We start from the raw sequence: 24,446 nt of genomic DNA, 5'->3' as shown, positions 1-24,446 counted from the left end.
ATTATTTTTAGAAAAAAGAATTTTAAAGGTGGGCATTTACTACAGGGCTTTTGCACTTTAAAACTTAGTGTTTATTGTTAATATTCCACATCTCTTTTAGTCACGTCTCTTGGGCCCAAAGTATGGACGAGGCCTAGATTGTTTTAAGCAATCTTTTGGTTAAAATCGTGCCTATGATTTAGGTGTTTAGGAACAGACTGCATAGCACCAGCTCTCGCCACAACCCAGCTAATTAACTCGGTAACATTTCTCATTAAGATTAAATATATTTTACTTCATCTACCCTCTTAAATTTTAAATTAAACTACTATTACAAGTATTATTACTAGGCATAATAGAATAACTTAATAGCGTTGCTTCTGTTAAATAAAAAAAAATATTTAAAGAGAGTTTTTGGAGAGGGTATTATAGTTTTTATCCAAAGTAGAGTAGTTGAATTATATTTAACCCTGTAAATAAATATTCTACGTCAATTTAAACTTTCTAAACTTTACATATAAAACTGATCTCGAGGTGTAGGCGGTGGTTTTCTTTGTGGGAGTGGAATTCGTGTCTAAGTAATAATATTAGTATTTTATTAAAATAATATTAAATAGAAAGGTCCCAAATTTGATTGATAGACCGTACGTAGTAGGTGAGAAATTGTGCTGTTGACCTTTTGGGCATCACTTGGACAATAGTTGGAAAAATGATTGCTATTCTAGAGGCTGAGTAGAGTTATAAGTTTGAGATGGAGACGAAGAAGGAGACGGAGACGATGACAGAGGAGAAGAGGATGGAGAAGAGCAGCAGAGCTCAGAGATGGTCTCTTGCTGGCACGACGGCTCTCGTCACCGGAGGTTCCAAAGGAATCGGGTAATTTTTCCCTGAGTAATAAAGTGCAAAGTTATATATGTTATGAACTAGATATCGTTAAATCACGATGAAAGAAAATTATACAAATTTAAGGAGTGCTAGCCTCACCAGATAGAATTTTAATGACTCTAGTTTTACATTAATTAAATATTTGGATAAAAAGATATAATTAAAATACTAGAGCAATACTAAAACGGGGCAGCACGATAAATATTCGATATTACAGCAGTTGTCGGAGGGTATTAGATGGCCATAAGGTAGGGTGGCTCGTGAAGGTAATTGTAGCGACGGATTAAAAAGTAAAATTAGGATTTCTAATTTAGATATACTCCTAAAAAATAAACAATTATAATTAACTTATTTCTACTCTATATTTTTACTATTTATAAATTGAGTTATATAATTTAGCGAATATGCGCAAAGAAAATATCATTATGTTATATTTGAACTAACACTGTGAGCATATTATGTTAATTAGAAATATTTTGTTTTTAAAAGACCTAAAATTCTCTTAGTTTAATTGGGTTGAGATTATATATGCCTCGGTTGAGAGTATTTTTATAATCTTTTTAGTATAGTTAATTTAATATAGATATTTGATCAAATTTTTAGTATAGCTAACATATATAATAGAATAGCAAAGTGTTTTATATATATATATATATATATATATGCTAAATTATAGGCTCGATTTATAAACAGTAAAATTATAAAAAAAAAGAGTCAACTCTAAATAAAAAAAACAAATGTAGTTTATTAAATATGCTAAACTTAAACTAAAAAAAGCTAGCTTAGGCCTAGTTTGATATATATATATATATTCATAACTACTAGATTTTTGATTTAATTGTTTAAAGTTTGGACTTGGTCACGACTTGACACAATTTAAGCTGAGTCGACTTGAGCAGAAACACCAGTATTTAACACATTGGTAGGTGTCCATAGCAATAGTAATCTTATTTTTATTTTCAAGGACTAAGATTAAAAACCTTACAGGTATGCTATAGTTGAAGAGCTAGCAGGATTTGGAGCAACAGTTCATACTTGTTCACGGAACGAAGCAGAGCTCAACAAATGTTTGCAAAAATGGACAGATATGAATCTTCTCGTAACTGGATCGGTTTGTGATATCTCCTCTCGAGCTGAGAGAGAGAAATTAATGGAGAAGGTCGGATCCATCTTCCAAGGGAAGCTCACTATCTTGGTAAGTTATTAAAAGTCATGGGAATTTATCAAAAGTGTCATATGTTTTACTTTTATTATTATTCACACCCTCCCATTGTAGATGTTTATCAATTCAATCCATGCATTTTCCTTCCTGTGGACAGTTATTATATAGATGTAAATAACTTAAATATCACTGAGTTAAGTATTTTAAGGTCACTATAAAAGTTAAAAAGTGAACCAGAATTAAAGACAAATTATAATTTTTTTTAACAAGTGAAAATTTAATGGTCTCCGTTAAATATCAATGCTGCTAAATTCTTATACAACATAAGCTCCATTAGTGTTCTTTTAGATCTCTTTAGATATATTTTAATTATCAATGTCTAGAAGTAATAAAAAATTGTATATTTCTTTAGCTTAAGTTTGGTGAAAATTAAGTCATAGTATTTTTCTTGAGGTGTTATAATTTAAATGTAAGGTGAAATTAAAAATATCCATACCGTAGTTGCTGTATGTGAATGACAATAAAAGAAAATAGCAGGGTGTTGTTAATTATTTAAATTTCTCAAAATGTTCTTAGAAATCCTTATTTATTTCATTACTACTGCTGGACTTTGGTATTTTAAAAAAGAAGCAGCTCGTAATACTTTGCATCTTTGTAGATTAATAATGCAGGAACGTCCATTGCAAAACCGACTCTGGATTGTACAGCAGAAGAATACTCCTACTTAATGGCTACTAATTTGGAGTCTTCCTTCCATTTGAGCCAAATGGCTCACCCTTTTCTCAAGGCATCAGGAAAAGGGAGCATTGTGTTTATCTCCTCAATTGCAGGGGTGGTAGCTATCAAAAATTTCTCTATTTACTCAGCAACCAAGGGTAGATAAATAACTATTAGTAGCATAGTTGTATTTTTTATTATTATAAAATAAGATTAGCACAAATTTATTAGTCCTAATTTTGTGATATTATATCAGGAGCACTTAATCAACTCACCAAGAATCTTGCATGTGAGTGGGCAAAGGATGGCATTCGAACAAACTGCATAGCACCGGGTCCCATCACAACTCCGTTAATGAAGTCGGTAAGATTTCTCATTAAGATTGAATATATTTTGCTTCATTCTATCCTCTTAAATTTTAAATTATAAATTAAACTATGATTACAAGTGTTATTAATAGAGATAATAGAATAACTTAATAGCATTTCTTTTGTTAAATAAATAAATATTTAAAGAGAGAGTTTATGGTAGCTTCCATACTTGGTGATACCCCAAAAAGAATATTCTGAGGGTAAAATAGTTTTATCATAACTTTCTAATTTTTAACTTAACAGGCGCTTGAAAACGTGGAGTACAAATCAAAAGAAGTGTCACGTATTCCATTGGGGCGTGTGGGTGAGCCAGAGGAGGTGGCACCTCTCACGGCTTTTCTTTGCATGCCGGTTTCTTCTTACATAAATGGTCAAGTTATTTGTGTCGACGGAGGTCGAACCATTTATGATTCTTAGAAATAAGTAATATGTATAACCAAATGCAGACTTCATTTTGAGAGGGGAGCCCAATATCATATTAATTATAAACTTTGTATCGCATAAGCTACAGTGAAGCTTAATCCAAATCCTAAATCTCGTGCACCTGCACTCGATTTTGATTTTGATTTTGATTTTTTTAATTTTTAGATGTTACATCTACTACTCAAGATAAAATTATTTTTAGAAAAAAGAATTTTAAAGGTGAGCATTTACTACAGGGCTTTTGCACTTTAAAACTTAGTGTTTATTGTTAATATTCCACATCTCTTTTAGTCACGTCTCTTGGGCCCAAAGTATGGATGAGGCCAAGATTGTTTTAAGCAATCTTTCAGTTAAAATCGTGCCTACGATTTAGGTGTTTGGTAACAAACTGAATAACACCAGCTCTCCTCGCAACCCCGCTAATGAACTCGGTAATATTTCTCATTAAGATTAAATATATTTTACTTCATCTACCCTCTTAAATTTTAAATTATACTACGATTACAAGTATTATTAATAGAAATAATAGAATAACTTAATAGCGTTGCTTCTGTTAAATAAAAAAATATTTAAAGAGAGTTTTTGGTAGCTGTTACTCTTTATGATACCAACAAAAAAAAATGAAGTTTAGAGGGTATTATAATTTTTATCCAAAGTAGAGTAGTTGAATTATATTTAACCCTGTCAATAAATATTCTATGTCAATTTAAACTTTCTAAACTTCAACCCAACATGTTCTTGACAAAGAAGAACTCAAACTAAAATAAGTGTTGCCTATTCTTTTGTGGCGTGTTGGTGAGCTAGAGGAGGTGATGCCTCTCCCGGCATTTCTTTGCATGTCAGTTTCTTTTTACATAAATTGTCAAGTCATTTGTGTTGACGGAGGTCGAGCCATTTATGACTCTTAAAAATAAGTAATACGTGATAGATGACTGATTAAGGCATATGTCTCGATAAAGTTCGAACTATTTATGATTCCTAAATAAATAATACATGCAAAATGGTAATATATGTTAGAGTGAAACTTCGATTCAAATTCTAAGTCTATTGCTGACTAATGCAAATATGATGGTATCCGATATGATGAAGATAAAAAATTATTAATTAAAATTTACATTTTTGACCTTGCTGTATCCATTTAACTAAGTGGTATTACTTACTTATGACTAAAAAATTTTTTTAAAAATAATTAGTGTAAATTTTATGGTAAAAGGGGGGTAAATTGCAATTTAAAAAATAAGATATATCTATTTTTTTGGATAATTTAACCTTAGTTGTCTAACCATAATATGGACCGGTGTTAGGTGCCAAATTCCTTATCTGACACCGAGTAGATATTTGTAGTGCAATTCACCCTCCAAAGATATATATAAGAATAAGGATAATTTACACCAAGGGTAATTAAGAAATATAAGAATTATTAGGTTAAGTTAGAAAAAAATTCTCGCGAAATCTTCGCATCTTAAATCAGCTAATTACGTCACGTATTGAGAATTTGAGATCCATCAACATCATCCCAAACCGATTGGATTCCTCATCAAATGTTAGAACATTCAACTTGAATTTTAAATCTCGTCAAATGTTTGAATATATCCATGAGATCGGCATTTGACCATTTTGCACTACTCGACAAAACTTGGAAAAATTTGTAGAAAAGTGGGACAAAATTAGAAACTTACTATAAATTTTAGAGGCTAGGTGGAATAAAGCTACAGACGAAGACTAGGAGGAAGGCATGGAGAAGAGCAATAGAGCTCAGAGATGGTCTCTTGTCGGCATGACGGCTCTCGTCACCGGAGGCACCAAAGGAATTGGGTATTCTTTGTTTTCGTTTTTTTATCTTTGTACCCCTTATTAATCTTATTATCATTGTCAAGTGTTTACATAGTAACATTAATCTTGTAATAATTTACAAAAGACTAAGATTAAAGAGCTTGCAGGCATGCTATAGTTGAAGAGCTAGCGGAGCTTGGAGCAGTAGTTCATACTTGTTCACGGAATGAAGCAGAGCTGAACAAATGTTTGCAAAAATGGGCAGATATGGATCTCCTTGTAACTGGATCCGTTTGCGATGTCTCCTCTCGAGCTGAGAGAGAGAGATTAATGGAGAGGGTCCGTTCCATTTTCCACGGGAAGCTCACTATCCTAGTAAGTTCTTAGGTTATTAAAACTTCTTATATATTTAGATACTGTTACTAGACTCAATTTGCAAATTAGTTATAACAAGAGTGGCTCATTAAAACTTTGCCTCTCAATTTTTAGATTAATAACGCAGGAACGGGCATTGTAAAACCGACTCTAGATTGTACTGCCGAAGACTACTCCTACTTAATGGCTACTAATCTGGAGTCTTCCTTCCATTTGAGCCAAATGGCTCACCCTCTTCTCAAGGCGTCAGGAAGAGGGAGCATTGTGTTTATCTCCTCAATAGCAGGATTGGTAGCTGTCAAAAATTTGTCCATTTACTCGGCCACCAAGGGTATATAAATAACTATTAGTAACATAATTTTTTTATATTCTTTAAAAAAAAAATACATAGTTTTTTTTATAAAGCAAGATTAGCGCAAAATTATAAGTCCAATTTTGTGATCTATATCAGGAGCATTGAATCAACTCACAAAAAGCCTAGCTTGTGAATGGGCAAATGACAACATTCGAACAAATTGCGTTGTACCAGGTCCTATCGCAACTCCGCTCATTCAAGTAAGTTCTCATTTCTTCGCGCAATTTAGTTTGTAAGATATTATTGGAATTCAAACTCGAAAACTCTTATAGATTGTGAGCATTTTTTTTCTAACACTCTTCCTAAAGAAAAAATGTTGAGATGGTAATATATATTTCATCTAAAATATAATGGCTGAAATGCATTTAATGATATAAATAAAATGTGAGTTAATTACAGTTTATCCTCCTATGGTTTGGTTTAATATATTTTTTATATCTTTGTCATTTGATATTTGATTACTATTATGTTAGATGCATTAAAGTATTTATCTAATCTTTTACAAATTATTTTTAATAAGGATCTTTAAATTTGATCTTTGATTTAACTAAATATAATAGAAAAGATAACGGTTGCACCTTAATGAAAACTACAAAAGGATTAAATACTTAAGTCGAAAGTATAAATAGAGATTTGTGAAATTAAACCAAATCACATAAGGATAAAGTGCAATTTTCTTTTAAAATATTTTATGACAATTTGACTTTTCTAATTTTAACTTAGGTGGTGCTTGAGGATGAGGAGATCAAAGCAAAAGAAGTCTTACGTGTTCCCTTAGGGCGTATCGGTGAGCCAGAGGAGGTGGCATCTCTCACAGCTTTTCTTTGCATGCCGGTTGCTTGTTACATCAATGGTCAAGTCATTTGCGTTGATGGAGGTCGAGCAATTTATGACTCTTAAATGAAGAATACATGCAAGATGACGATATTGTTAAACTTTAAGTTTTTTAAATAAATATTCGAGTGGGTCATTATGATTCGTGTTTAATCAGATCAAATTATGAGGACATTGAGTTTGATGGATAGAATCTATTTATTTTTTTAATTGATTCATGCTTACCTCTTAGGTAAGTCACTAAGACAAGTTTAATTAAGTCACATAAATCTCTAAGACAAATTTAATTAAGTCATGTAAGCCTTTTAAGGTAAGTCTTTATTCAAGTTGTATAAGTCTTTAGAGCTAAATTTAAATATGACTTGTTGTATCCGACCTCTATATATAAAGAAGCTAAGTTTTATTCATCTAAGCATTAGCAATTAATTAAATTTAGTTGAGAGTAACTATTAGGCAATAGTGTAATGTTACGATAAAAATTGGGTAAATTGTAGTTTTCGTTGAGAGTAATTTTTCTTCTAAGAAATTGGGTAGGCGTGCCTCCACATTGACTACTTGAAATGCCCAGTAAAAGCTTTGAACCACTTCGATGGAAATAATGGAGGTAGACGCTGTGGTGGTCATTTATTGAGGCTTTTAAAGCCCTGGGAAGTATTTATGTCTAATATGTCCAAAGTAAAATAAGAAATAATATTTTTGTAAAAGAAATACTTCAAATCAGAATCAAGCTAAATTATTAAACTGTAATTTAGTAATTCTTAATTCCTATAAACATAATGGATACTGTTGTGCTTAATTGAGCAGGTTTAATTATTTTGACGGTCCTAGTCTAATCTTAGATAGTTTACTCTTAATTCTCTAACACTCAGTAGATATTGGAAAAGGACATTAGAGTTGGTCATTTACCACAATAAAGACAATTTACACTAAGGATAATTATAAACGGATAGAATTCCTCTGGTTGGTTCCGGCATTTTTATCCAATTGAATTTTAAACCTCGTCAAGTTTTCGAGTATATCCATGAGACCAGTAGTTGCTCGTACGTTTTGTTTGCAGACCTTTCTGCACCACTCGACTAAACTTATAGAAAATATGTAGATAAGTGAGAAAAAAACTTAGAAATTTTCTATAAATTTTATAGTCTAAGTGATCTAAGTGAGAAGGAAGGCATGGAGAAGAGCAACAGAGCTCAGAGATGGTCTCTCTCCGATATGACGGCTCTCATCACCGGAGGCACCAAAGGGATTGGGTATTAATTAATTTTTTTCCCTTATTAATCTTATTATCATTGTCAAGTGTTTACATAGTAACATTAATCTTGTACTAATTTACAAAAGACTAAGATTAAAGAGCTTGCAGGCATGCTATAGTTGAAGAGCTAGCGGAGCTTGGAGCAGTAGTTCATACTTGTTCACGGAATGAAGCAGAGCTGAACAAATGTTTGCAAAAATGGGCAGATATGGATCTCCTTGTAACTGGCTCCGTTTGCGATATCTCCTCTCGAGCTGAGAGAGAGAGATTAATGGAGCGGGTCCGTTCTATTTTCCGAGGGAAGTTCACTATCCTAGTAAGTTCTTGGGTTATTAAAACTTCTTATATATTTAGATACTGTTACTAGACTCAATTTGCAAATTAGTTATAACAAGAGTGGCTCATTAAAACTTTGCCTCTCAATTTGTAGATTAATAACGCAGGAACGGGCATTGTAAAACCGACTCTAGATTGTACTGCCGAAGAATACTCCTACTTAATGGCTACTAATCTGGAGTCTTCCTTCCATTTGAGCCAAATGGCTCACCCTCTTCTCAAGGCATCAGGAAGAGGGAGCATTGTGTTTATCTCCTCAATTGCAGGGGTGGTAGCTATCAAAAATTTATCTATTTACTCAGCAACCAAGGGTAGATATATAACTATTAGTAGCATAGTTGTATTTTTTCTTTTGATTATGAAACAAGATTAGTACAAATTTATTAGTCCCAATTTTGTGATATTATATCAGGAGCACTTAATCAACTCACCAAAAATCTTGCATGTGAGTGGGCAAAGGATGGCATTCGAACAAACTGCATAGCACCAGGTCCCATCACAACTCTGTTAATGAAGTCCAGGTCCCATCACAACTCTGTTAATGAAGTCGGTAAGATTTCTCGTTAAGATTGAATATATTTTGCTTCATTCTACGGTCTTAAATTTTAAATTATAAATTAAACTATGATTGCAAGTATTATTAATAGAGATAATAGAATAACTTAATAGCATTGCTTTTGTTAAATAAATAAATATTTAAAGAGAGAGTTTAACTTAACAGGTGCTTAATAACGAGGAGTACAAATCAAAAGAAGTGGCACGTATTCCATTGGGGCGCGTGGGTGAGCCAGAGGAGGTGGCACCTCTCACGGCTTTTCTTTGCATGCCGGTTTCTTCTTACATAAATGGTCAAGTTATTTGTGTCGACGGAGGTCGAATCATTTATGACTCTTAGAAATAAGTAATATGTATAACCAAATGCATACTTTATTTTGAGAGGGGAGCCCAATATCATATTAATTATAAACTTTGTATCGCATAAGCTACAGTGAAGCTTAATCCAAATCCTAAATCTCGTGCACCTGCACTCGATTTTGATTTTGATTTTTTTTTAATTTTTGGATGTTACATCTACTACTCAAAGATAAAATTATTTTTAGAAAAAAGAATTTTAGAGGTGGGCATTTACTACAGGGCTTTTGTTCTTTAAAACTTAGTGTTTATTGTTAATATTCCACATCTCTTTTAGTCACGTCTCTTGGACCAAAGTATGGACGAGGCCTAGATTGATTTAAGCAATCTTTTGGTTAAAATCGTGCCTATGATTTAGGTGTTTAGGAACAAACTGCTTAGCACCAGCTATCGTCACAACCCAGCTAATTAACTCGGTAACATTTCTCATTAAAATTAAATATATTTTACTTCATCTACTTTCTCACACTATCTATTAACTAAAAAAATATATGGATAATTCCCTTTTCATCCTCTGAACTATTACCCATTTCCATACTGACCCCCTAAACTATCAGAAATACTACCCCCCTGATGTCGTTGACAGAATTAATGAATTGACTAAATTACCCCTCAACTTATAATGACAAGATAATTAAATGGCTTAACTAATATTAAATATTTAAAAAAATTTAAATTTCTTTCTTGCCCTATTGACTAATCCTTTTTCTAAACAAAGTCTCTAATCCTCTTTCTAAACAAAATCCCTAATCCTCTTTCTAAATAAAATCCCTAATCCTCTTTCTAAACGGGGTGGCCGGCCGGCACCGCCATTGTCGAGCTTGGTGCTGTGGGCCTCGTTGAGGCTGACAGAGAAGCTGCGGTTGGCTAGCCTTGAGGAGGCAAGCGAACAGCGCTGACATGGACGACGATGAGGTGGTGACTGTGATTGTCTTCATCTCGTTCTTCTTAGTGGTTTCATCAGGCAGCGGCGTGGAGGCGTGGGAGGGTGTAGGTTTGGTCGGTGGAGGAGAAGCCGAAGCTAGAGGCATCAGAGGAGGTCGAGACGGCGTGGGGTGTTAGAGGTCGATGGTGGCTCTTGCGAGCTCTCTCATGACCCCACTTGTCTCGCCAGTGGTGGTAGTGGAGCTGGCGGTCGATGGTGGCTCTTGCGAGCTCTCCGATGAACCCACCCATCTCGCCGGTGGTGGTGGTGGAGTTGGCGGTCGATGGCGGCTCTTGCGAGCTCTCTAATGACCCCACCCGTCTTGCCGGTGGTGGTGGTGGAGTTGGCTGTGATGGTAGTGGTGGAGACGGTGGTGGTGGTGGTGCTAGAGGGAAGGTGGAGTGTTTGGTCCTAATGGTTTTGCTAGAGGGAGGGTGGAGGGTATAGCGACGGTGGCGACGGTGGTGGCGAAGTTGGCGGTGGCAGTGGGCAAGGTGGAGGGTTTGGTGCTAGTAGGACATGTGGGCATTGGTGGTTTTGGTGGAGGTGATGGTAGCGGTGTTAGAGGGAGGAAGAGAGGTTATAGAAGGGTATTTTTGTCATAACAAAAAATCTCTTAGTTGCTCATGACATACACATGCTTCTAAGGGGTATTTTCATCATATTTCTGTCATATGATTGTCACGTGACAATTTATCAACAGAAATATGTAATGTAAAGGGTTAAGTGATGTATATCTGATAGTTTAAAAGGTCAGTGTGTATCAAAAAAAAATTCAAAAGGTCAGAATGAAAATGAGTGATAGTTCAGGAAGTAAAAAGGGATTTATCCCAAAAATATATAAAGAGAGAGTTTTTGGTAGCTTTGACTTTTTGTGATACCAACAAAAAAAAATGATGTTTAGTGGGTATTCTAGTTTTTATCCAATGTAGATTAGTTGAATTATATTTAACCATGTAAATAAATATTCTATGTCAATTTAAACTTTCTGAACTTTAACCCAACATGTGCTTGACAATTAAGAGCACAAAGCAAAATAAGTGGCTTGTGGGTGGTGACGCCTCTTAAGGCTTTTTTTTTTTTGCATGCCAATTTTTTTTACATAAATAGTCAAGTCATTTGCGATGATGGAGATCGAGCCATTTATGACTCTTAAAAATAAGTAATATGTGTTAGATGATTCGATGAAGTTCAAGCTATTTATGATTCCTAAATAAATAATACATGCAAAATGATAATATATGTTAGAGTGAAATTTCGATTCAAATTCTAAGTCTATTGCTGACTGATGCAAATATGATGAAGATAAAAAATTATTAATTAAAAATTATATTTTTGACCTTACTCTATCCATTTAACTAAGTGGTATTACTTATCACTAAAAATAATTTTTAAAAATAATTGGTGTAAATTTTATGGTAAAAGAGGGTAAATTGCAATTAAAAAAAAAAGATAATTTAACCTTAGTTGTCTAACCATAATATGGACCGGTGTTAGGTGCCAAATTCCTTATCTGACACCGAGTAATCTTTGGAGGGTGAATTGCACTACAAATATCTACTCGGTGTATATATATATATATATATATATATATATATATATATATATATTTCAGGAAAAAGTCATTAAGAGTTGGGCATCTAATAAAACTCGATCTAATGAATGAAGACTAAAACTAAATAAATTCAAAAAAAAAAAACTTTGCTAAGATTTTAAAAGAAAAAAAAATTGCAGAGATCGTAATAATAATCCATACGGTAGAGTTCATGTGAAAAAGACCAAGAAAAAAAAAGGTCATCAGAGTTGGGCATCTACTAAAATAAGGACAATTTACCCTAAGGGTGATTATGAACTATAACAATTATTAGGTTAAATTAATTTAGAAATAAATTCTCGCGAAATTACATTTTAAATCATTTGATTTCTTTATGTATTGAGATCCATCAACATCATCCCAAACTGATAGGACTCCTCTCGTTATAACATTCAGCTTAAATTTTAAATCTGGTCAAACCGGCTGGTCGCAGGTTTTGTTTGCTGACGATTTTGCACGACTCGACTAAACTTAGAAAATTTGTAGAAAAGTTGGAAAACTGGGAAAAATTTGTAGAAAAGTGGGACAAAACTTAGAAACGTACTATAAATTTTAGAGGCTAGGTAGAATAAAGCTACAGACGAAGACTAAGGAGGAGGAGGAAGGCATGGAGAAGAACAGCAGAGCTCATAGATGGTCTCTTGCCGGCATGACCGCTCTCGTCACCGGAGGCACCAAAGGAATCGGGTATTTTGTTTTCTTCTTTTTCTTTTGTCCCCCTCATTAATCTTATTATCATTCACAAGTGTTCATAGCAACATTAATTTTGTAATCATTTATAAAAGATTAAGAGAAAAGAGATTGCAGGCATGCTATAGTTGAAGAGTTAGCAGGGCTTGGAGCTTCAGTCCATACTTGTTCACGGAATGAAGCAGAGCTGAAGAAATGTTTGCAGGAATGGGCACATATGAATCTTGTTGTAACTGGATCAGTTTGCGATGTCTCCTCTCGAACTGAGAGAGAGAGATTAATGGAGAGGGTCAGTTCCATTTTCCAGGGGAAGCTCACTATCCTAGTAAGTTCTTGGGCTATTAGAACTCCTTAGCTATTTAGATACTGTTACTAGACTCAATTTGCAAATTAGTTATAACAAGAGCGGCTCATTAAAACTTTGCCTCTCAATTTTTAGATTAATAACGCAGGAACTGGCATTGTAAAACCGGCTCTGGATTGTACTGCCGAAGAATACTCCTACTTAATGGCTACTAATCTGGAGTCTTCCTTCCATTTGAGCCAAATGGCTCACCCTCTTCTAAAGGCATCAGGAAGAGGAAGCATTGTGTTTATCTCCTCACTTGCAGGGGTGGTAGCAATAAAAAATATGTCCATTTACTCAGCAACCAAAGGTAGATACATAATTATTGATAGCATAGTTGCATTTTTTTTATTTCTTTTTTACAAAAATGATTAGCACAAAATTATAAGTCTCAAATTTGTGATGTTATATCAGGAGCAATGAATCAACTCGCAAAGAACCTTGCGTGTGAATGGGCAATAGATAACATTCGAACAAACTGCATAGCACCAGGTCCCATCACAACTCCGCTAATGAAGCCGGTAATATTTCTCATTACAAATGCCATTAATAGAGATAGTTAATAACGTTTACATTTTATACTATACACTAGCCCAATTATCAATTTATTCTTTGTATCTCTCTCTGATCAATCTAGTTTATATCAAAATAAAAAGTATTTATCATAATTTTATAAAAAAATAAAATATAATTTTCTCATCTTTTTCTTTACTTAATATCATATCAAAAATAATTATTGTACTCTTATTCTAAAATATTTGTGCATATAAGAATAATTATCGCTAGAATAAATCTCGTATTTTGGTAAAAACAAATAGGAATCGATATTCTTATTTGAACTATATTCCATATATAAATAAGCCCAGCGATTAAAAGAAACTAAGAGGGTAAAATAGTTTTAATCCAAAGTACAGTGATTGAAATGTACTTAATCCTATAAATAAAATATTCTATGAGAATTTTAATTTTCTAATTTTTAATTTAACAGTTTTTTGAAGATGAGGAGTTCAAAGCAAAAGAATTACCACGTATTCCTTTGGGACGTGTCGGTGAAACAGAGGAGGTGGCGCCTCTCACAGCTTTTCTTTGCATGCCAGTTGCTTCCTACATAAATGGTCAAATAATTTGCGTCGACGGAGGTCGATGCATTTTCGATTCCTAAAAAGAAGTAATACGTGCAAAATGATTTGTATCCTGAGTTGGGTTATTTATAACTCATAAATAAATAATACAAGATGAGAGAGGTTGAGCTATTTATGACTCTTAAATAAATAATATAAGATTATAGTATGTAAACTGTAGCCTCCACTGAGAATAAACTTAAAAACAAAATTATTACAAGAATGATGGAAGTCACTGTAGTTAGATTTAGCCGATTATCACCAGTTTTACTCGTCACACGTGCTATTTTTTCAATATTGTTCGGCTCCACCGATTTATCCGTTACTAGAGGAGGGACAATGGTATCTAAGCCCTGTTCACTTCAAGAATAATAAAAAATTTTATTCCAGAATATAATTTCTTATTTTAAAATAACAGTTAAAAATCATAATAGCCATCATAATAGAATATAAATATTATTGATTAAAATTATATCTTATACCACACACTAACTCAATTATCAATTTATCTTGATTTGACTATAATCTCTCTTAAAAATCTTATTATAATTTATCATTTATCATTTATCTCTTTCAAATATCTTAACATAATTCATTTCTCTTATCTTATCTCTTAAATATCTTATTAACATCCAATTATAATTTATCACTCCTCGCTACTCTCTCTCGTCTCTCATTATTATTTTTTATTTTATACTAAATAAATAAAATTTAATTTAAACAGCATAAATTTAATAATTTATTTCATAAAAATAAACACATTTTAAAAAGTATTACTATTATTAAATATTATTTTTGTAAATATAAATATTATAAAATTCTTAATACTATAGTATTTAATTGATATAATAATTATTTTATAAATTATCTTATTATTAAAATTATTTGTATATGTACTAATAACATCAAAATTCTAATCTTAATAAATTAATATTTTATCCAATTAAATATTAACTCATAGATAAAATAATATATTTACTATTTAAGCTATGTATTAATCTAATTAAATCTTTTAAAATAATAATAAAATAGAAAATTTGAGAAAAATATAATATACTATTATTAACAATCTCTTAAAATAAAACATATGAAAGTATAGATATTTTAATATTATTAATAATCCCATTTTGCAAAGACTATTAAAAATATATATTCCATGTTAATTAAATTTTATATCTTTACTATTAAATATAATAATATTTAAAAAATAACTTATTATTTTTTACTATAAAATACAAATAATTAAATGTAACAAAAGACTAATATAAATAAATTAATATTTTAAAGCATTACATATGTACCAGTACACAATATATATGTATGCTCTCACTGTAGTAATGGGTGCTAATATAAAGATAAAATATGGTAATATTTGATATTACTTGTCAAAATGTAACACATTACATATGTACCAGCACATAATACATATGTATATTCCCACAATATTAATAAGCACCGGTAGATAAGTAAAACATAATAATAATTGATATTGTTTGCCAAAAAGTAATGTATTATATACGGACTAGCACATAATACATATGTATACTTCTATCATAGTAATAGGTGTCGGTAAATAAGTAAAACATAATAATAATTAATATTGTTTGCCAAAAGATAATGCATTACATATGTATTAGCATACAATACATATTTACGCTCCCACTATAGTAATACGCGCTGGTAGGTGCGTAAAGCACAATAATATAATATTTCATGCATGCATTGTATACTTATAATATTATAAGTTTTTCCATCATTTTATTAATTTTATATCACATCAAAAATTATTATTACATTCTTATTCCAGAATACAGATAAATATATGAATAGCTATTCTTAGAATACAACCATAATTTTAAGAATAACAAATTATGTTTTGCTATTCCTATTCCTCCCTATTCTAGATGTGAACATGGCCTAAAAATGTTTAATATTTAGTCGTAATGAATCTCGAAAGCTCATGTACATTATCAAAACAAATCTTATATTATAACACTATTAATTGTCAAGGGCCAATTATTAACGTAAGTGATTTGAGTTTCAATCCTTGTATGGATACGAAAACAACAGCAAAACAAAATTATTACAAGAATGATTGAATTCACTGTAGTTAGATTTAGCCTATTATCGCCAGTTTTACTTGTGAAATTTAATTATGTAATATCCGACCTGTAATTTAGGAGCTCTTGAATTATTTAAAAAAAACTGTGTTAGCCAACGTGAGCTTACAATATTTATATAAAAAGTATAAAAAGAGGAGCAGAAATGACACCAATATCTAAGTAGCACATGGTAAACAATGAAAGGATCTTATAGTTTTTTTATTTAAAAATTTGAAGGCCAGATATGGTATACAACTCTCCCTAAATTTAAATACACTTAGTTTCACTAAATTTTAGCCAAATATTATAAGCCATATAGTTTAGACCGTAAATTATGTGCATCGTTGAACTATTGTTCTGAACTAAATATAATTAAAATTTAATTTAAAACGTCGCGGTGCTGAGGAGCCATTAATATATTAAATTATTAAATGATTTATTATTTAAAAATTATTTATAATTAAAGTCGATCCTATAACCATGATTAATTATTGGGTTAATCAGTATATCATTGATTTAACGCCCATACAAGTCACATGGAGTCGGGAACGTGGCCTCCTAACCCAAAACCACCGTCCAACTCGACTACACGCAAGCACGGGACACGTGTCGGATGCACCGGCCACCGACCGCTCCCTATTCCTCCAGCGTCAATGATGGCGAACTCCGCCTTTTACGTGTCCGAATTCACTTTCGCCTGTCATATATATATATATATTATATAGAAAGTTTTCCTTTTGCACCCAATATTAATGTGTATATATTATTTAGATCTTATCCTTTAACTGTTTTAGTTTTTAATAAATTTTTAGATTACATTTTATACTAATATAAAATCGTAAACTTTCTTATTTTAAACTTAACGAAAAAAAGATAATTTCTATTAATACCCGAATAAAAGTGTATTTGTTTAAGAGACAAAACCAAAAAACTAATAATAATAAATAAAAGTTCAGTGGTTAATTTAATTTTAGACAAAACCAAAAACTAAAAGCAATGTATAATTCATCCTAATTAATAATATAAAAATATCATAATTTTCTCATTGTTTAAGCTATTTCTCAATTTTTATATAGATATTTAATTTTTCTACAACAAAAAAAAATATTTAGGAGATTTTATATATGTAAGAGGCCAAGTAAAGTTGCCCAAAAAGATTAATAAGAAGGTTTATATAAAAATTAAGCAATAGTTTCAGATGTAATCATTTTTTTTTTTTGTATGTCATTGAACATTCAAGGGGGTTTGAAATAAAAAATAGTAAAACAGGGTGTAGATTGAATAAGTGTGAAATGACAAATTCGCTATACTATAAAAGCACCGCTTACAATTATCTGCAGCAATAAATGGCCACGTGTCAAGAGCAGGGACTCTGATTAAGGAGGCCGTATACCTAACGCTAAAGCTTAATTAGTAGATTCCTTTCACCCATGGGCTATCTCTAAAAAGAAAATAATAGCAGATTCTTCCTCGAGGACCAGATCCACGTGTCCCGGCTCTTTGAGACTACACTTACACGTGTTGTTATATCAAGGGCGGGCAGTGGAACGGACGGCTCACTGCGATCGTGGAGCACGACATCTCACCTACTGTTCCTATCGAAGGGCTGCCCGTGACGGTGACGGGCAGCTGCCCGTAGGAGGTCCTTTCTGTTGCGTTGTCCACCTGTCCATCGCTTCTCTTTCTCCCATCTCGCTTTCTTCCTTATTCTATCTTGGACGGCCACGAGGAGGTCTCGCCTTTAACCCTAACGAAGCCATCGGCAGCGGAGGCGGAGGAATCCTAAGGTTCTATTAGCTTCGGCAATGGCGGAAATATGTTGCGAAGGGGCGGAGACGACGGCGGCGGCCGTCACAGCGTGCGAGCTCGAACCGAGCTCGCGCTCAGGGAGGCGGCGCCGGATGGATCTCCGGCGGTTCAAGATCGCCGACAGCGTCGATGGTTCTTTGCCGGAAGTGGAACGGATTAGGAAGAGGAAGAGGGTGGAGTGCTCCGTGTCCTCTTCTCCGGCGGTGTTAGAGACCGGTCCCGTCGTCGGTGCCGGGAATGGGGGCGAGGATGTCGGATCCAGGGAGGACAGATCGGGGTCTTGTCCGGATGCGAGCTCCTATTCGGAGCATCCGCAGGCGAGATCGGGTGGATCGGAAGAGTCGGATGGATGCCCGAGGTACGGAATGACATCGGTCTGCGGTCGGAGGAGGGAGATGGAGGACGCCGTCTCGATCCGACCCGATTTCCTTTGGGTCGGATCCAAGATCCCGGGGAAGCACCATTTTTTTGGCGTCTACGATGGCCACGGTTGCTGTCATGTAAGCCTTTCTTCCCTCTCTCTAGGTTTCTCTCTCTCCAATCCTTGTCTTTCTAACAGATGTTGGGATCTCTAGGTGGCGGTGTCGTGTCAAGATCGGATGCACGAGGTGGTGGCTGAGGAGATGGGATCCAGTTCTCCGCCTTCGGAGCCATCGCAGGAGAGGTGGAAGGAGATGATGGAGAGAAGCTTCTTGCGGATGGACGCAGAGGCCTCGAGCTGGAATGGCACCGACGGCCGCCCAAACCCCGGCTGCCGGTGCGACCTCCGGCCGCCGACGAGGTGCGACCACGTGGGCTCCACAGCCGTCGTCGCCATCGTGGGCCCAACCCAGATTGTCGTCGCCAACTGCGGCGACTCGCGCGCCGTCCTCTCCCGCGGTGGCGCCGCCGTCCCGCTCTCGTCGGACCACAAGGTGGGCACTGGAGTGATCCAGTGGTTGCTAAAATCCAGCGCTCATATCTTATCTTTGTTTTGTTAGTTTTTTGACGATTTTACCCTCGGGTTTTGTCTCAGCCGGACCGGCCGGACGAGCTGGAGCGGATCCAATCGGCTGGGGGCCGAGTGATCTACTGGGACGGGCCGAGGGTTCTCGGCGTGCTCGCGATGTCGAGAGCCATCGGTGAGTTCCTCTCTTTCCAATACTGCTTAATTTGGGTTTTGTATTTGCGTAATTACTTCTCGAAAGACGATTATGCTGCGTTTGGAACTTGGAAGTGCAATTTTCCTTGTGAATTTGTCCCATCTTATTCGAAGAAGAGGAGTGACTTGAGATAAATAGAGTGACAAAATTAGTTACAATATTTTTATGACACTATTTTTCTTAGATTAAAGAGATAAATAGTTGCTCTCTTAAGTTTTGGTGATAGTCTTGTGCTACTAATGATATGCACTTAGTTATAGGAAAGTGGGAATTAATATAGAAAAAAAAACGTACTTAGTTTTATTAGTCTAATCTTGTAATTACCAAAAACAACTCTAAAAAACTTTTTTGTGCAAATAGCCGCTCTTTTAGCGACTTAGCTTTCAAAATGCCAACTTTAAGATTACTTTGGTGGAACGACAATGATAATTTAATTCATTCTCCCTTGATATACTTAGGGATGTAATAGAGCGAGTTTTAATTAATTCAAGCCAAACTTTGATCCTAATCAAGCTTCAATTAAACTAAGCTTAATTTAGGCTTGAATTAAATTTAAAATAAATCTTAATTCAAAAATATAAAGAATAGAAATATTTATGTATTAAAATAATAGGATAGGATCCAGCTAAACTCTTGTTTAGTTTGAGACTAAGTTCGAATTTGATTAATTAGTCTTAATTTTTTAGAGAGTAAATATGATTAAATATAAAAAAGATAAAAATATATTTAGTTAACTAACTAGTTTAAGGGTCTTGTAACCTAAACTCAGAGCAAATAAGACTATATATAAGTAAATTTTAGAATATTATATAGTATAATATAAAAATACTACTCATATATATATATATATATAAAATTATTTTGAGTTTCGTCCAGTGTGTTTGATTGAACCATTCATGAACAAGCTCAGCTTAAATTATTTTTGAGCCTATTTTAAAAATCGAGTTCGGCTCAACTTATTTTTGAGCTTAATCGAGTTGAGGAGCCGCCAGCTTGATTATTTTGACATTTTGGCAGCCCTAGTTGTTCGCCCATTTGACTATTTTGACATCCCTAGTTGTACCGCCAGTTTGACTATTTTGACAGCCCTAGTTGTACCTTCTCAGATGATACGTTAAAGAACTTTCAACTTAATAATTCTCCGATTAAAATTTTCCACATAACCTGGATGAAAGTATAGTGCACGGGAAGAATGAAAGTATAGTACACGGGAAGATGTTCACTAACTGGGCAAAATTACAATCTTGTATAAAATCTGTGATCAACAAAATTGAATCATTGAATTCCCTTAATTTTCTTCACCTTCGAATGTCTTTCGTCAGATTAAAATATCAAGATCTTGAGAGATATACAGCAACTTTAAGTCTTTTAAAGATATACATTGGTAAATATTTATATATATATATATATATATATATATACAGTACAAATGTATACAAGATGCTTCAATTTTACTGGTCAGTGAAAATTGTAGTTATTTTTCTTAATGGTGAAATTAATCCATTTAGTAAAACGAATCAGGGGATAGCTATCTGAAGCCGTACGTGATACCGGAGCCAGAGGTAACGGTGACGGAGAGGGAGGAGGGAGACGAGTGTCTGATACTAGCGAGCGACGGTCTGTGGGACGTCGTGACCAACGAGATGGCGTGCGACGTCGTTCGCATGTGCCTGCGGGGTTCCTCACAAGTGGGAGCCCGCGGCGAGGGGGGAGGACACGTGGACGGTGATAAGGCGTGCTCGGACGCGGCGATGCTGCTGACGAAGTTGGCGCTGGCGAGGCGGAGCGCGGATAACGTGAGCGTCGTTGTGATCGACCTCAGGAGAAATTTATAGCCTCATCATCCTCGGGGTATCATCCTCTCTCTCTCTCTCTCTCTCTCTCTCTTATATTAATTTTTTCTTAATTTTATTTTTTTTTTCTCGTCTCTTCTTAAATTTCGAATTTATAATCTACTTTCTTAAGAGGAAGGAAAGCAAATGATGTGGAGTGAGCAGCTGTTGTTATGTGACGGTGACGCAAATATAGCGCGTAATATAAATTTAGCTACAGCTTATAAGTGAACTGTTAAAGAGTTTTTTCTCTTCATATTATATAGTCATCAGAGGCCACAATGGCTCACATAATTTCGCTTTCTCCCGGGGAGTCCCTGAGTTCTAGCTTAGGCGCACGACTTTTGATTATTTTCGGTTGCAGAAGTTCAAAGTAATCATCTTTATCGTGGAAAATACAATCGGAAACATTAGATATATGAAAAAAAAAATTTAATTCGTAAAATTATTATTCAGGATCAAATTAACAGTCAATTGTACAACTTAATTTATAATAATCTTGCTCGTTAGATTTTTGTAATTTACTGATTTCTGTGGTTAGTTCTTCGAGGTGGGTTGATGCTATCGGTTCAGTAACTAAAATCCATGCTGTATGAAAAGAAGATGAAATTTGTAGGTATCAGTTCAACACTCTTCAGCATAGACTCTTTCAAAGCTGTGATATGATAGTCTAAAAATATTCTAAAGAGATGTTGTAAGATGATATCCAAAATAGTCTCCGAATAATAATGAGTGAGATATATGGGGTTTGATTGAAAAAATATATATACCTGTCACAGAATATGATGTAAATGCCCCATCAATAACTCTCTAAATTGGACTGGGAAGACCTTGAGACAATATGATATAGATGCCCCCTTCGATAACTCTCTAAACTGGACCAAGAAGACTTAGCCTTCAAGTGCGTTTGAACGCAACATAGTAAGTAAATAAGAAAATCTAAAATTTTTAATGTTAAATTGCCGGACGTTTAAAAATACTTAATAGACATGAAATTCTTTGTCGCATGCATTTGAACCATTTTTGAATGATTAGAAATCGCATCTTAAAACTTTTCTTTTAAATATTTTTGCCTTTTTTTTTCTACACTTGTGATAACGCTTATACATACAATCTAATGTGTTTTTCTTTAATGATGTTGACAATTATATAAAACTTTATAATCTCCTCATTTGATAATTTATGATAGAATAATATTTTTTTCTATATAAAGTCTAAACCAATACTCCGCTCCTCAGACGATCCTAATAAAGCATTGCTAAGTGTTATTTGAGATCAAACTAAAACCTACACAACTTTATCAGAAACACCAACATGAAATGCATGTTTGGTATGCATATGCATGTAAACATATTTAATCCCACAACTACTGGAAAGCTTCTACGCGTTTTTAGAGTAAAGTAATAAAGAAGGAAATCATGAGGAAAGCGTTGCATTTGATCCAGGGAAACATTTAAACAATGCAAGCTACCTCTCCAAATCATAATCGAAATTCAGAAATTTTTATAATACAAATATCTGAATTTTCAAAAAAAAAAAATCGTTACAAAAAATTCCGAGCATTTCATCGTGAAATTCGAGAATTGTCCGCATCTCAACAAATCAACTCACAATTTATCTTTTAACACAAAATGTTCATGCAAAAAATATTTTTTGTTGATGCATTTTCCAAGAGTTAGAATAATTTATGAAACAAGACAACACATATCATATCATGTAGTTCACGGTTAAAAGATTGATAGTTACCTTCCTCATGGTCAAGAAGGTTATGGGTTCAACTCTAACCGCAAACGATATTGTACATAAATTGTTTGGTGATTTGATGGCTTAGTTCAATTAGGTTGATAGCTCGACGGTGCGGTTAGCTTAGAAAAACAGCTCGGCAACGTAACGGCTTAGAGCAGGTCTCAGCAGCGTTTAGTTCAGAGCAATTGCTCGGCGACGCATATAGCTTGAAGTCTAGACTAGGCAGCTAAAAGTTCAATGGACCTAAGCATCTCTGTATCTAGAGAGGATTGACCCTTTGTCCAGTTTATATCTAACCTTTGAGCTCATGAATAATTAAAAAAATAAATACATAGGTACTCGCAAAGTACATAACTTCGTATTATATTCTAGATACTTTGTGCACAATGAGTAATCTAATAAAGTCAAAAGTGGTGTTTTATACTCTAGTCCAGTAATAAACAGTCCACACACAAAAAAAAAACGAGAACAACAAGACAGTTAATTTAGGGAGAGGATTCTAGACTATAGTCAAACAATATTTAGTCCATCATCACACAAAATAGTGCCCATTGACACCATTTTAATAGGTAACGTTTTTCTTATATAAGTATAAATTGCCTGAATTTACTAGAGGTATCCCCACTGAAAATGACATTTATAGTCTCATTTTTATATCCGGGGTTTTTCAAAATCAGTCTTAGTCCATTATTCCTAAGACTTCTCAACAATTTCACCATCCTAAGTAGTAACAACAGATGGTTTCCACTCGTTAACAATTGGGAGTCAAACTCTCTCATAAATGGATTTAAAAATCAAACTCTTATGCCGACTTTTTACTTAGAATAATTGGATATACCAAAGATGGGAGGTCTAACAATAAATTGTTCTTATTTGGGTAGCTCTTTTGCGTTAAAGATCTCTCTATAGAGTTAGAGAACAAATGGTGCCTCCACAGGTTGACATCCGATCCAACCTAGTACATACTTCGGTACTAATTGAAAAATTATAACTTCCTAGAAGATAATCTATCACATGCTACTAATATAATAATACAAGAAATAAAGTGTAAAATAAGCAATTGCAAACACAAGATATTTACATGAAAAAATTTAACTAGGCACAGAATCACAGATTATATCTAGAATTAGGTCAATCACTAAAAATGAATGTACTAATTACAAAAAGCTTATGAATTACCCGTCGATCTCTATGATTTAATTCTCCCAACCTTAGATTGATGCTATCGTCATGTAACTATCAAGGTGAAGATTCACACTATGAATAAAATAAGATGCGTAGGAATCACATCAACAAACTCTATCATGGACTCTCAAAGCCGTGAGATCTCCACAGATGTTCTAAAGCGATGCGAGCATTCAAACGCCTTCAAGTGCATTCAAATGCACCCCAGTAAAAATTAATCTCTAAAAATTTCAATCACCAGTTGGAATCCCTTAGAATGCCGAGGGAGAATGCCTGGTAGTCATGAAATCCTGTCATATCCTGCCATATGTATTCTAACCATTTCTGAGTTACTAAAACTGCATCTTAAAACTTTTTCTGTTTCTTGAAATATCTTATCAATTTTCTCTTTACACTTGTGACAATACTCATACATAAAAGCTGAACTTTCTTACAAATTCAACTTATTTTGATCACATTGCCAACCTTACAGAATATATTTAGAAATGAGTCAAACTCTCTCTTAAGATAATCATTGGTGGGAAGTCACAACTTCAGAAGGTTAGTCTTTCTTAATAAAATTTGCAAACAAGATCACCAG

At 33.9% G+C, this 24,446-nt stretch overlaps 5 protein-coding genes across 5 annotated transcripts; all 5 read left to right on the top strand.

Moving 5' to 3' along the window:
- Positions 1 to 594: 594 nt before the first annotated feature.
- Positions 595 to 3,657, top strand: LOC140799449 (noroxomaritidine/norcraugsodine reductase-like). Its single transcript, XM_073153794.1, has 5 exons — positions 595 to 855; positions 1,852 to 2,059; positions 2,685 to 2,901; positions 3,000 to 3,106; positions 3,358 to 3,657. The coding sequence occupies exons 1-5, from the start codon at positions 731 to 733 to the stop codon at positions 3,529 to 3,531; spliced, it is 831 nt and encodes a 276-aa protein (XP_073009895.1). The 5' UTR covers positions 595 to 730; the 3' UTR covers positions 3,532 to 3,657.
- A 1,572-nt stretch (positions 3,658 to 5,229) lies between these two features.
- Positions 5,230 to 7,084, top strand: LOC140799450 (noroxomaritidine/norcraugsodine reductase-like). The gene is made up of 5 exons (XM_073153795.1): positions 5,230 to 5,352; positions 5,478 to 5,685; positions 5,800 to 6,016; positions 6,137 to 6,240; positions 6,764 to 7,084. The coding sequence occupies exons 1-5, from the start codon at positions 5,273 to 5,275 to the stop codon at positions 6,938 to 6,940; spliced, it is 786 nt and encodes a 261-aa protein (XP_073009896.1). The 5' UTR covers positions 5,230 to 5,272; the 3' UTR covers positions 6,941 to 7,084.
- An 829-nt stretch (positions 7,085 to 7,913) lies between these two features.
- Positions 7,914 to 9,392, top strand: LOC140799455 (tropinone reductase homolog At1g07440-like). Its single transcript, XM_073153803.1, has 5 exons — positions 7,914 to 8,124; positions 8,235 to 8,442; positions 8,557 to 8,773; positions 8,875 to 9,012; positions 9,184 to 9,392. The coding sequence occupies exons 1-5, from the start codon at positions 8,045 to 8,047 to the stop codon at positions 9,189 to 9,191; spliced, it is 651 nt and encodes a 216-aa protein (XP_073009904.1). The 5' UTR covers positions 7,914 to 8,044; the 3' UTR covers positions 9,192 to 9,392.
- Positions 9,393 to 12,394: 3,002 nt separating this feature from the next.
- Positions 12,395 to 14,182, top strand: LOC140799448 (noroxomaritidine/norcraugsodine reductase-like). The gene is made up of 5 exons (XM_073153793.1): positions 12,395 to 12,580; positions 12,701 to 12,908; positions 13,023 to 13,239; positions 13,344 to 13,450; positions 13,918 to 14,182. Exons 1-5 carry the CDS (start codon positions 12,501 to 12,503, stop codon positions 14,089 to 14,091), a joined length of 786 nt encoding a protein of 261 aa, XP_073009894.1. The 5' UTR covers positions 12,395 to 12,500; the 3' UTR covers positions 14,092 to 14,182.
- A 3,657-nt stretch (positions 14,183 to 17,839) lies between these two features.
- Positions 17,840 to 21,167, top strand: LOC140798843 (probable protein phosphatase 2C 24). Its single transcript, XM_073152923.1, has 5 exons — positions 17,840 to 18,461; positions 18,537 to 18,875; positions 18,977 to 19,082; positions 20,625 to 20,954; positions 21,069 to 21,167. The coding sequence occupies exons 1-4, from the start codon at positions 17,958 to 17,960 to the stop codon at positions 20,936 to 20,938; spliced, it is 1,263 nt and encodes a 420-aa protein (XP_073009024.1). The 5' UTR covers positions 17,840 to 17,957; the 3' UTR covers positions 20,939 to 20,954; positions 21,069 to 21,167.
- The last annotated feature ends 3,279 nt before the right edge of the window (positions 21,168 to 24,446 follow it).

Source organism: Typha latifolia, chromosome 12 (assembly GCF_019914945.1).
Source record: "Typha latifolia isolate L0001 chromosome 12, TyphaL0001v2, whole genome shotgun sequence".
In the NCBI taxonomy this organism is placed as follows: Eukaryota; Viridiplantae; Streptophyta; class Magnoliopsida; order Poales; family Typhaceae; genus Typha; species Typha latifolia.
The sequence above is the reverse complement of the archived record's forward strand: the minus strand, read 5'-3'. Positions and strand labels throughout refer to the sequence as shown.

Coding starts and splice junctions, on each gene's coding strand:
- LOC140799449 (XM_073153794.1), top strand. CDS start 731: ATGGAGACGAAGAAGGAGACGGAGACGATGACAGAGGAGAAGAGGATG. Junction 856..1,851: donor GGAGGTTCCAAAGGAATCGG/GTAATTTTTCCC, acceptor AAAACCTTACAG/GTATGCTATAGTTGAAGAGC. Junction 2,902..2,999: donor TATTTACTCAGCAACCAAGG/GTAGATAAATAA, acceptor ATATTATATCAG/GAGCACTTAATCAACTCACC.
- LOC140799450 (XM_073153795.1), top strand. CDS start 5,273: ATGGAGAAGAGCAATAGAGCTCAGAGATGGTCTCTTGTCGGCATGACG. Junction 6,017..6,136: donor CATTTACTCGGCCACCAAGG/GTATATAAATAA, acceptor GATCTATATCAG/GAGCATTGAATCAACTCACA. Junction 6,241..6,763: donor TCGCAACTCCGCTCATTCAA/GTAAGTTCTCAT, acceptor ATTTTAACTTAG/GTGGTGCTTGAGGATGAGGA.
- LOC140799455 (XM_073153803.1), top strand. CDS start 8,045: ATGGAGAAGAGCAACAGAGCTCAGAGATGGTCTCTCTCCGATATGACG. Junction 8,125..8,234: donor GGAGGCACCAAAGGGATTGG/GTATTAATTAAT, acceptor AAGAGCTTGCAG/GCATGCTATAGTTGAAGAGC. Junction 8,443..8,556: donor GAGGGAAGTTCACTATCCTA/GTAAGTTCTTGG, acceptor CTCAATTTGTAG/ATTAATAACGCAGGAACGGG.
- LOC140799448 (XM_073153793.1), top strand. CDS start 12,501: ATGGAGAAGAACAGCAGAGCTCATAGATGGTCTCTTGCCGGCATGACC. Junction 12,581..12,700: donor GGAGGCACCAAAGGAATCGG/GTATTTTGTTTT, acceptor AAGAGATTGCAG/GCATGCTATAGTTGAAGAGT. Junction 12,909..13,022: donor AGGGGAAGCTCACTATCCTA/GTAAGTTCTTGG, acceptor CTCAATTTTTAG/ATTAATAACGCAGGAACTGG.
- LOC140798843 (XM_073152923.1), top strand. CDS start 17,958: ATGGCGGAAATATGTTGCGAAGGGGCGGAGACGACGGCGGCGGCCGTC. Junction 18,876..18,976: donor CGCTCTCGTCGGACCACAAG/GTGGGCACTGGA, acceptor GTTTTGTCTCAG/CCGGACCGGCCGGACGAGCT. Junction 19,083..20,624: donor CGCGATGTCGAGAGCCATCG/GTGAGTTCCTCT, acceptor AAAACGAATCAG/GGGATAGCTATCTGAAGCCG.